This window comes from Heptranchias perlo, chromosome 3 (assembly GCF_035084215.1).
Source record: "Heptranchias perlo isolate sHepPer1 chromosome 3, sHepPer1.hap1, whole genome shotgun sequence".
In the NCBI taxonomy this organism is placed as follows: domain Eukaryota; kingdom Metazoa; phylum Chordata; class Chondrichthyes; order Hexanchiformes; family Hexanchidae; genus Heptranchias; species Heptranchias perlo.
The window spans coordinates 44,529,035-44,541,931 of record NC_090327.1 but is presented as its reverse complement, the minus strand read 5'-3'; the positions used below and the strand labels follow the sequence as shown (position 1 = coordinate 44,541,931).

At 37.4% G+C, this 12,897-nt stretch overlaps 1 protein-coding gene across 5 annotated transcripts in view; it reads right to left on the bottom strand.

Moving 5' to 3' along the window:
• The window catches only part of runx1t1 (RUNX1 partner transcriptional co-repressor 1), a 71,147-nt gene that overhangs the window by 43,788 nt on the left and 14,462 nt on the right, over window positions 1-12,897 (bottom strand). For 4 of the 5 annotated variants that reach the window (XM_067979364.1, XM_067979362.1, XM_067979363.1 and 1 more), the window contains exon 2: window positions 726-863. In XM_067979364.1, coding sequence (XP_067835465.1) covers window positions 726-840 — 115 coding nt within the window. In that variant the 5' untranslated portion in view covers window positions 841-863. Of the gene's footprint in view, window positions 1-725; window positions 864-9,559; window positions 9,825-12,897 lie in introns of those variants that run through there. The other variant, XM_067979366.1, reaches the window with a different exon arrangement.

Here is a 12,897-nt window from a genome sequence, read left to right as displayed (position 1 = left end):
GCAGATACAAAGAGACCATGCTTTAAAAGCAATAACCTTGCAAACAATGACAGTGAAAATTTCTTCCACCATATGTCAAACAGGCCAACAACAACTGTGCACTGTGTAGCATGTCTTAGTTAAGTTTACAGCAAAATGTTCCAGAACAAGAATTCTACTTCTTACATATGCTACACAGCACTGAATAAGCCCAGGCTGGATTCTACTTTGCTTTTGCTGGGGAGGACACATTCAGCATGGAAACATCTGAAAATAGCATTGTCAGTCTAAAGTAAAACAGGTGTACAGTTCCAATACTAGGCCAAGTACGAAGGTTATATTTATCTAAGCACCTGCCAGAAGAGCTCCAGTGAGACCGTCAGGGTTAAAGCATTATAAGGATTAAAATAAATAAATAAATTCAACCCCAAAACCTCAACAGAAGTTAATTCAAAAGTATTTAGCTTTTAAGACTAACTTAACAGTATTACATAGGAAGCCCCAGGGATGCCAGTGCAGAAGTTAATGTAATAGTACAGCACTCTCTGTGCACCTTACACATTGGGTATTCATATGATCTACATTGTAATACCACCAGATACTTCCTCTCTTACCTTCTCTTCCTCCCCACCATGATACAATACTTTCTGTGATTTTATGCAAAGCAAAAAAGGGAATAGTAATGATAAAGACTAAAATATATAAACAAGTAGAAATCAAATTGAATATAAAATATTTCTAATTACATGTTGTTGGTGTGAATGAGCTAGTTCGAGGTGCTCCTTGGTTGGTTGGAGGAGGTGGCATTGTTGGAGGTGTCAACCTGGATTGTGATTTTACATCTGCAGGTGAGTCTGGCATTGTGGAGCGCTTCTCAGTGCGATCTGTCAGAGACAAAAGAGGATTGGTGTTATTCTTTTCTTCCTCTGGGCATCAGTTGCTCGAGAAACTGTTAAATACTATAATTCCATTCCAAAAAGGCAATTCTAGTGGCCAAAAACAGTAATTTCATCTTTTAATCATTCTCTGATCAAAACAATTGTAAGGAGGCATGTCGCAGATGGTGTCACCTCATTAGCAATGTGGAGAGATTGTCATTTTGTTCTTGGCTCAAAGATGTACAGATGCTTCCTTAGCACCAAGCAGGATCCCAATTCCATTTCAACAGCGTCTTCTAGTTCAGTACTCAAATATTACCAAAAACAAATATGAAGAGAAGAGGGAATGTAATGAAACCCCTAAAGACAAACCTGATGCTCTGATGTACAGGTAAGACACTGGCACAATCTGAACCAATACACAATATCATCAAGGCAACACCTGATGCCCGCCAGTTTTCTTTTGTTTTGGCACAGAGGGTGCCATGTGTTAACTAACTGTATAAGAAGCAATCTGGAAACTCATGGCCCATGAACATTAAAAAGGAAACAAGTAAAGTATTATAGTTTCAACATCATGTTACTATAAAATGCAAAGGCGGTTCCAAATATATTCATTAAATAAAAATTGAAACAAATACTAGACTGTGAAGTTGATTCTGACAGCCTATAAAATGCTGTATTAGTATATTCAGTAATTTATTGAAGATGAATATTTCGGTCTCATTTACTCCTGAGCTACTTTAACAATAAGTCATAATTAATTCTTGCACACTATTTTCATCAATATTTTCACATTTTATCTATCTTCCAATTTTTTTAATTGAATATAAACCTATAAATTTGAAATAGTTCACAAAAAAAGCTGTTTATAGTTTTTTGAGTTCTTGTCTCTTCATAAACATTTAAAGAACTGAGTTAAAGATTCTTTAATCAGGACAAGTCCTAGAAGTTTTTGTCACAAATAACACAAAGTGCTTACTTCCTATCTTTTCTTTTCCTTTCCCAGTGCAATGATATATTTGACCTTTTCTTCACATCTTCTGTTATTTTCTTCCATCTTGCCATAATCGAGGCTTTCCTCATCTCCAGAACTAAAGCAATCATTCTATTTTGGCCTAATGAGAATGTTGCTGTATAGGTGGAACCCAATTGTGGAAAGAATGGAGGCCAGCCAAGGTCTCTGCTTTAAATGGGTCCAAGTAAAGACTGAGGCTATGATTAGGGCATATTGTACTATGTATTTTATTTACAATGTTATTGATTAGCTGTAATATCCATCGCCTCATACATATAACACAAATACCTAAATCATGGGATATTTGGAATCCTTGAACTGTGACTAAACATAAATAGTTTGTGTATAATGCAGTGACTCTTTCCGTCTTGTAGGACAGCTCATAGCTAATTAAAATTAAATAGGAGTTTGTCTGTGCATTGTTTAATTACTGTGAAACATGTTTGATTTCTGTTTATTCCAGCAATGCATTGGTCACACATTTCACCACATTACTGGAAGCTAAACAAAATTTAAAAATAGGGCAATTGGCACAAATATTCAAATAAGTAATGCACAGGCCTAGACATTAGGCTAATTTTAATGCAATTTTTAAACTGAAAATACTTTTAAAAAAATCCACATTAACTTTATGAAAGCACATAGGATCACAATACCAACATTCATTCAGCGATGCACGTCTTTCAAAATGTTTCAATTTTCTTGGGACCACAGCTTTTTCAGAAGATTAGGATCGTGAAACATAAAAAACTAATGGGTCTCACTATTTGACACTTCTTATTCACTAGATTTTTTTCTTAATGTCAACTTACAGTTCTGGTATTTTCAAAAGACCATGACTAAATTCATATTTGGGACCCAACAACGTGGTCCTCAGTCATTTTCCACCCTTGACTGCTCAATAGTGCACTCTGTCTGTTCACCTCACTACTTCAAGTATCTAAAAACACATGGAATAAATATTTTTCAGTTCCTAAACCCAAAACTAACAACCACATGTTACTGCAGACAGAGCAGTGAATTCAGGCTCTACTAAATAAAGGAAAATATTCCTGACATGCTGGGGCAGTAAGCTTGCCAGGGCTGGTTGAGAGATAACAGTGGGAACTGCTAGCCCATCTGGTTTCCATTCTGCTAACACTCATTGCTGTACTGTTAAAAAAGACCGTCCAGATAACCAGCTCCAAAACACATGGGAGAGAAGCCTGTGGAATTAATCTGGTACTTATACAAGAGGCTCATATCCCTCATGCTTAAATATCACAGCATTCTACAAGTACTGAAGCATAAACTGTAATTATAAATCTGAAATCATGTTACTTCTGTGTATCTCTACACTTTAGCACACACAATTAGTCCTAATACAGAACTTCCTTATGAAATCTTGAAAGCTATCCAAAATAGTCACCCAAGCATCTCCATCTGCAGCACAGCTCTGCTGAGGATTAAAACTGCCTCCCCAGCCCGGCAGACACATGCTTCTACTGTACTGACAGTTTGGTGTCAGCCAGAAGGTTTCATGCACAGCCAACCTGCCCTGGATCAGATGGAGCTGGAGCTGAGAGGTCCTCCAAATTAAATGTAATGCCACCATCTGCAACTCATTCAGTGCTGTTTAACGCAATCAATTCATGTTGGAGATAATGTTGAAGTAATGGGCCAGCCCTAATCCATATCCAAAAAAAAGCAAGACTCTAGTAAAGTTAGTGACTTGATGTAAACTCAGAAAATTTGGTTTGAGTATTTGTAAATCAGTTCCATTTGTTCTGGGTAGCACAATCATTCTGAATGATTATTTTTTAAGCAAAGCTACAGTATAAGTGTACAAAAGAACCTTTTCAGTTCAAAATGTTAAAAAGTTTCTGCAAGAATACTTTATTCCTAATTTAAAAGCATAACCATGGGAACGTTGATCTAACTTCCCTCTCCCTCTAGAAACAAACACTTATTCAAAGTGAAAGTGTTGTATTTAAAAAAAAATTACTTGTTATGCAATAAACACAGAAAAAGCTGGAAACACTCAGCAAGTCAGGCAGGATCTGTGGAGAAAGAACCAGAGTTAACGTTTCAGGTCGATGACCTTTCGTCAGAACTGGAAGAAGTTGAAGATTAAACAGTTTTTAAGCAAGTACAGAGCCAGGCAAAGGGGGAGGAAGGGACGGGGAGGAAAGAACAAAGGGGAAAGTGTCTGATAGGGTGGAAGGTCAGACACCTTCCCTTTTGTTCTTTTCTCTTCCCCCTGTTCCCCTGGCTCTGTACTTGCTTAAAAACTGTTTAATCTTCAACTTCTTCCAGTTCTGACGAAAGGTCATCGACCTGAAACGTTAACTCTAGTTCTTTCTCCACAGATACTGCCTGACTTGCTGAGTATTTCCAGCATTTTCAGTTTTTATTTCAGATTTCCAGCATCCACAGTATTTTGCTTTACTTGTTATGCATATCATTTTCAAATTAAAAGGAACTGTACAGCCAAACCTGAATGGAAACAAAAGTTTGCGAGCAATGTGAAATTATTTCCATTCTAGAAGATGGTAAATACGAAGTAACTTTGAATCTGAATAGTTTCAAGACAATTAAGACAGTGATAAAAAGGTAAATCAAGCTTGCTGCAGGGTTTTTAAAAAATTGTTTAAATGGAAGCAGTCTAAAGATGACTGTCTGCCAAATTGAATTCCTATCTTTAGCAGCCTTCAATATGTGAAAATCCTCATTGTATGACACTTTATAAAGCAAATGGAATTACTTCACTACATGCAGCCTATATTAATTATTCAGTCTGTTTTAAACAAGGTGCTGTTTCATATGAGGCGCTGACTTGGTGGGGTCTGGTTTCCAGGGATTACACATAGTGTTCAAGTGCATGAAGTGATGTGTGCATTGAATCTCCAAAAGCAGATATTTACAGTTTTCGTGTGATAGGTTGAAACATTCAAAGAATCTTGCAAACGTTTGCTGAAATATTTCAGATTACCCACTCTCACTCCTACAGCTTTCTCTGAATTTAACAGGCGAGTAGCCTGCTCTAGCAAAGCAACAGTACATCTTAATTACAAAGGCAGCATATTGTAATGAAGGTTAATGTTTAGAAATGTTATCACCAACCAAGGGGGATAATTGGAAATGTCCTCAAATGCAAATTAAACTTATGCTGAAATTTAAAGCCAATATGTCACGTTATGCCCAAATACTATGCACTGTGGTAGTTTGGGGTCTCTTCAGTATGAATGCCTGGGAGTGTAGCAGTGAAAATTTTACTGTGAGCCAAAAGCTTGGGATGATGGCTCTGTAACCAATGCAGAATACGTCTGCACTTGTGACCCATCCCCTTAACTCATGCTGTTTGATAGTAATTATCTCTGTAATTAGAGGTTGGATAGGAGAATTGGTTTACGATTCTAATAAGCCACTGGTAAGTCTGATTACAATCCAACTTGTGTGTTTACATAAATAAGCAGATCCACCACTGCAGCAGATGCATGGGGTGCACGTCTCTTGTGGTGTGTAAAAAAAATCGCGTCCTGTAGAACACAGGTGGAACATGCAAGACACGATCATCAAGATTCAAAGGCAGTCTTGGGAAGGAGAGCTCACTTGGTATGCAGGGGATGGTTTCTCGCCTTGAATACATTATGAACTTGCAGCACGCTAATATGCCATGCAATCATAAGCACCAGATGGAACAGTATGCAGTACATGTCCCATCAAACCTCTGCTTGTCAGGAAGATGTATTAGTGTCCCTGTACTGTTTTTTTTCTGCAATCCCCCAGTTGTCCCCTTAGACTTTCACATTTCTTAGCATTCGGTTCCTCGATCCCTGAAGCACACATCCCCCGGGTTGCCTCATCTGTACCAGGTGGTTCCAAAAGTAGTTTTATTCCATTATATTAAATAAGGTGAAGGCTATGGGACTGCAGCAGGTTATCTGCACAGTGCCTGCGGGAGAGCTACCAATTGCTGTAGCACAAAAGCTCGCTCAGATATTGTTTTAAAGACAAGGTCAAAGGCTTTTTAATTTAATTCCAGCAAAAAAAGGTGGCAGCATTCTTTCTCTAAGACTATTCTGCTAACTGAATTTTTGGAAACATGAAGCAAAAATTACTGCCCTTTTAGAGATCGCCATACCCTACTATTTTAAAATTAATTCAGAGGGGGGTAGCAATTACAGTGCAGAAATATACTGCCCTATTTGTTTGTTACACTGCACTTTGCATTAATCAAGCTGAAGTTTTACAGCATAGAAGCGGTACACATTACATTAACCCTTTGATTAGCAATTCTTATGCAGTCTTCACAGTGTATATATTTGTATATCCTGGAATATCTACAGAAAGCTATCCAAGTCCAATACTAAATAATGTAACATAAAATTAAATGCATGAAACCACAAGGTAATATTTACCCTAGAAATAAAAATGTATGCTTAGGATTTTTTGCAGTAAAGGTGAACAAAACATAAATTTAATCTCTAAATAGTGTTGTTGGATAGGTTATAAAAAAAGCTTCTCATTTCTAAATTCATTAGAGGACTTCCTTAGATTCTTCAAAACTAAATGCTGAATACTATTTGCCCATAGTTGGATGCTGCTTGTCTAGAGAAGCCATATGTGACCCTCATGACTCTATGGTAGACGACTCTTCAGGATGCTGCTGAAACAAAGCTGCCACAGCATATGAAGTCTCTGGACCCACAATATGAAAATCATTTGGTTCATTAGATTAGTCAGCCTGCTATAAACAAAAGGCTAATGGTTTAGTTTGTGTTTCGGGGTGACTGGTATTATTCAAGTACTTTATTAAAAAAAAGTAGACAAATCAATCCTTAAACCATTAGGGAGAACTTGAGACTACCTCTAAACTATCAGATTGAACCATAACTAATCTTATGTGAAAGCATTTTTACAGAAATAAGAAAAAAATCTGGACTTCTGTCATCTTTCAGAAATAGTGAACAATCTGACATGCCCGCCAGAAAACAGATTGGATACTTTGCAGAACAAAGCATGATCTGCTGCTTATTGATAATGGTCAAAGCATAATTTCGCACTTTGATTTCCTTATAATAACTTTAATATTTGTTTACAGATTTTTTTTTTAAAAGTCTCTAATGAATTTAACTGAAAGTCCAAGAAGTAATAAAGTTTATTTTCAAGGCGTGCCAAACTGTCACCTAGAAATTCACGTTAAAATAAAAAGTTTCTTCAACAAATAAAATGCAAATAAGTCTTTCATACTTATTAAAAAAAAGACTGGCGGCAGAATGGCTGTTTATTTCTACTGGGACTTGCTCAGTGCTGTCTGCAAGTGTTTTGAAAATATCACATGACATAGCCATGTGTTAAAAATTACAGCCAGTTAAGTTCTCTGCTAAGAAAAATATGTGGACAATTTATGAAATGCGCCCCAGGATGGAGATGTCCTAAGTAGAACCAGATTCTGAAAACAGAACCAATTTTTGAAATGTAAAGAAAAAGAGCTGTGGCCACATCTGGACAGCAGAAGTTAAGAGGGTGGTCTGACCTAATGCCAGGCCATTTCTAACAGAACAGTATCATTTTGTACTACAATGACCATGATCACTGATGGTCTTTCACGGAAATGACCCTGAGCAAAGCCAGATGCATTAATGGTGCTGTATTTATAAGCCTGCATCTGTTCTTTGGAAGTACTGTACAGGGTTCACAAGATTTGCTTTGTGAAATTCTACACTATAGTAGCTCCTCACTCAAACACTCTCCTATATACCATGGCCTGACAGAACACACAGTTTACTGCATGCATATTTATGGGCAAACCATATCTAGAACCACACTTTAGTACATCCCTTACTGAAATACACATCTATATAAATACCATTTACACACACGCACAATTTTTATTTAAAAAAAGTAAAATGACTCCCAAAGACAGAGATCCACACAATTATTTGTTTGCGCTAATTAAAATTAAAATTTGTCTTGCGTTTAAAATGTTGGCAGAAACACAAACATAATAGGACCACAAGGCCAAATGAAAGCCCTGCCCATGTAAATGCAGGGAGTGCGGATTTTTGACATTTTCAATAAAATGTTAGGTTATTCACTTTGCAGTATGCACTGTAATTATTTTGTTAAAACAGTTTTCTCGTGCTTTTCATATTCCCCACCACTGATAATAATGCTAGCTAGATTCTGCTTTAACAGTGAAATATGGAAACAGACCATTCCAGGATGTTGCTGTCTATTTTGATGTCAACTTACGGCATCTAGGACGCAGGTTTATTGCTCGAAAGTTATCATAATTATTAAAAAAGTAGAAATGTAATACAAAATGTGTAACACACTGTTTTAATCCGTCCTATTGAAAAAAAAATCCCAATTAGAGTTGAAAGTCTCCTAGCTGAACGCAGTTGAGAGTTACAAAATTGTCTTGTCCATCTGAGCTTTAGCAAACACTCAGAAGTAGTTAGTTACAAGGGGTTTTCAAATTAACAGTTGTGCAGCTGGAGTTTATGGCCCAATTACATTTTTTTTTAAAAAGCTACTGTCGTACAAATCCTATTCTCAATGAAAAAGAAATTTAACTACAGATTGTGAAGACCAATCTAACAGACTAAAGTACAGATGGGTGTCAAAAAATAGCCAAGTGTCAGATATGCTCAAGTAGATTAAATCCTGCACATGCTTGTGGTTGCACACATCTGTTATTTGCAGATTATGTACCACATTACAAGAGCTGACAGTACAGTACAGACAGTACAGCACACTAGCTTTCATATATCACCGGGAAAACAATAAAGTGCATAGCAATCTACTCAGGAGTATAAAGTGTAGCCTAAAATCTATTAACAAAAATGTTACAAACAAACAGTATACTCTGCAATGGTACAGATGTAGCATTTAATAGCTCTGTAAAATGGACAAAAATGTACCGTTGGCTGAATAAGACCACACAACAACTCCCTTAAGAAAAATCTTCTTCAACAACTGGCAATACCTACACACAGCAGTACAAGCAGGCAGATACAATTTCAAAACACCATCTGCGAAGTGTAGTCTCCTTTAAACTGCAGCCACTTCTGGACTTCTTACCAAATAATCTGTAAACAGACAGCTGTGTACTTTCAATCTCTCTCGATACATATTTTATCTTAAGATAATATAACACTATCAGCCACATGACTTAACAGTTCATACACAATGTACGACTAATAAAATGTGACAGAATCTACACATTGCACACAAAACAAGACCCTATCATCAAGTCAATAAATGGTTATAATTTCACTTCTAGGTTGACAGTAACTAAAATAAAATATCCTGCCAATGTTAAACACAGGTCACCTATAAGACTCACCTGGCATTACTGAATGAGCTGTACACCTTTACCCTCTTCTTAAAAAAATAAAAATGCAAAACTGGAGTCAGCAGACCTACTGTCTCCTGCTCAGGAATGATCAGAGAAACAGACAGCCATAAGGCTTGCTGCGGCACCCTACCTAGAGGCAGGAAACTGGGTGCGTGCTTTTGCCAGGCAGAGACAGATGGAGAGCTGACACTCCGAATTGTACTTGGAGCAGAAATGTGAATGATGACAGGAGCACATGTGGCCTTAAACCAAGCCCAGTCTCTTCAGGCAGAACAATGACATGGATGTATGCACAAATTATCTCTGCCTGAGACCCTCATCTGACTTCTTTTACTGTACCTTTCTTACTAGCTCCAAAGCAGGGTAGGGCAAGGAAGACGCCAGACTCAGAGATATATTGTTATGAAGTCTTCAGATAAGCTGTGCCGTTCTTTACACAAACAGAAATGTAAACCTTTCCTTCTTTGATTTGTTTGCCCCCACTCTTTCCAATCCTTCCACTATGTTGCTTGTAGCATTCCTTCTGCCTTCCTTACAGCATATGATTCACATGTGTCTGAATGCAGATCCCCAGCATTCAGCCTCTGTCAATGCAAATGCATTTTTTCCCTGTAGCCGCCTGAAACCGCTGATGAAATCCATGTGGGAACACAGGAAAAACTGACCTTTTTTTTGAGAGCTATGAATATGCTCTGTTCACATATGGATCAATCCATGGCTCTCTGACAACTGATGTCAGTTAACAAACACTCACAGCAGTGCTGCAGCCAATAAGCTGTTTCCTAATGTAATGCAGCTCTTTAAGAAAAAAAAATCCAGTGTAGTCAGGAGCACCTCAAAGGGTTATGAACAGCAATAATTGTCAGCTCTTCCATAACATACACCAGCTATCAAAGGATTATACCACAGACATGCATTTTAGACCACAAGTATTTTCACTCTTTTTTTAATCTTTCTTCTGAAAACAGCTCTTCTAAGTGCCAGGACCATATCTACACAACAGTAATTGCGGCTTCAAATTGATCCACATTAACATGAACCAATTCCTTAGGGATTCTCACCTAGTGGTCTATCAGCAAAAGGAATGACAAGACAAGAATGCCTGTGCATCGGATACTCCTCTAGTGTTTTCTGTAACCGTCAGCTGCATCAGGCCTTTATCTCTAGGTTATTTAATTACAGGAAAGGTGCCACACATGTGGCAGCATCCCCCAGTTTGGTTTAACCCACACAACTGTGATTTGCAATCAATTCAATTCACTGCACTTTAACTACTCTTGATATTAGTAGTAGGAAAATCATTGTCTGCTGTCTGAAATGCGAACATAATTCGCTGGCACCCACAAACTGGAGCAACAATCTTAAACAGTGACAAAGTCAACCCAGGTTCTCAGACTCACACACTTCAATTCAAGGCAATACCAAAGATTACAAGATGGGTGTGCAGCATAAATAGTAGTGGACTCAGTTCTACACCTTTTGTATAACTTTAGTGTTTTTTAATGCTTTGAAATAAAACATTTCAACGTCAATTTAATTTCAAATATTGATCACAGTATTGGCTATCCTAATCTGAAACCTACAGCCATTGGTTGAGAAAAGTATTGCCAGTAATGACTCCATCAGCCAACTAATAGAAACAAAAACAAACAAACAGTCACATTTGAGCTAACCTAGAATTATTAAAAGCACTGAAGCAAGAACTAGCTTTTAATTCAAATTTCAGGATGATAATTATCTGCAAAAGGATGCATCAAAATCTTTAGAAGAGAAATCAGACTAACACACATTAAATAACAGAGGAATTAAAAGAAAACAGATAAAGGTATTAACAACTCTAAAATGTTTTAACAAAACTGCTTACCCACAGCGAGCAAGAAACCCTAAAATGAATTTTTGGTGATCATGGCTCAGTAACAATACATTAGCTGCATTGAGACTTTCCAACAAGTCAGCTCAACTTTCCCTGTCTACTCTTTGGCCACTAATTGCCAACATGCATCTGATACACTGTGAATTCATGACTTCACACAGTAGGTATTAAGTGAGTTAATTCAAAAGAACTGAAACCTCATTGACACAAATTGAAAGCAATACTCCCAACCAAATAGTTTTCTACCCCATCTGCTCCTGCTTCCCATTGGGCTTTCATAAAGGAATTAATAGTTTCATATATTCAAACCACCAAATAAAAAGGACTCATTTAAGTTAGGCTGCATTAACAAAAGAGGAAAAAGAGAATAATAATAAAAAGGCAAAATGAATTCAAATAAAGCATTTTACTCTAAGAGTTTGCTTTAACAAAGTTGAATGAAGCCTTTTCTGACTTTTGTGCAAGACTTGCTAAACTGAATAACATAGCACTCAATGATCAGCCAATGATCAATTGATGAATGGTTATTAAGATCCCCTCATCTCATGGTAGGTCTTTCTACAAAATGCCACACCAGCTTGGAGGGCGGACTCACCAATGTACAAATTTCTCTGCTTGCTTGTTTCCCTTTCATTCTCGGACCACTGGCCATCAATTGGGTTGACATATTGGAAAATAATCTTTTATGGCCAAATGGTAGTGAACAGAAATGAAGACATTAGCATGCTTTGAAATTCAAATCTCCCATTTCTGACTCTAAAGAGTCTGATTTTCCACACAGCTGGAAGCTATTAGTGTTTTCTTAAAGCCTCCTGCTGGCAAGGCTGACCCACCCATGTGAAATCTGTCAGGGAGGGACAACTCTTGCGCTTCTTCATAAACAGGCCAAGGGTGTTGTTCAGTTTCCTGTGCTTCTGCAGTACCACAGCTGAAGTGTTTCTCTACAAGTGCAATCACTCCCCCCCCCCCCCCCCCCCCTGGTCTTATTATCTGACTGATGATGAGTTAGCTCTGTTGAAATGCAGGGTGATAGCTTATGCTTCAATGAACTTTCCCTCCTCTGCACGAGAGACAAAAAAACATAGGGCTGCAGTGTGTTAGTTGCCATCTGGACCACTTTCTCTGAAAGTTACCCCCACCCCACACTTCAGGCAACATTTCATGACCTTCTCTCATTCTGTTGATCTGTTTATGGCAAACTAAATTCAAATTTTATGATTGTTTGCACTGGACAGAAAATGCTGCTGGTCACTTGCATACTTTATGTTAAAAATTATAAGATGCAAGACACTTATTTTATAAGACATTTTTCTAATGCCCTTACTTTCTGAATACTTATTTACTGTAATAGTTAAAGATTTATCAAAAATCCACTTCACAATAGGTGTAGAATTGTTTAAGAACAGAACAGCAATAAGTACCAATTAACTGTTCAAATAGATCTGAAGTTTATAATCACACATTGATTGCCTAAAACCTTCAAATACAGTAGAAAACAATTGATTGCTGTGGTATTTTAAGCAAAATAACATTTTGGCAAAGTGTTTCACAAGAAATACTGTGAAGAGGCCACTTATTCAATCCAATAGCAGCAAGATAAAACCACTAGGTGGAGCTGGTAATACAGCACAACAGGCAAAGATAGTCTTGGCATCAGCTGTTCAGAGGGCTATAGATATTACTGCTTACAAAAAAACTACTAGGAGGCTCATTACCTACTCATATCTCCAAAACATTTGCTTTTTACAGGTAGCTAGAGCTTTTACTTTTTAGTTCCAAGCCTATGTAAGTTGAGGATATTTTC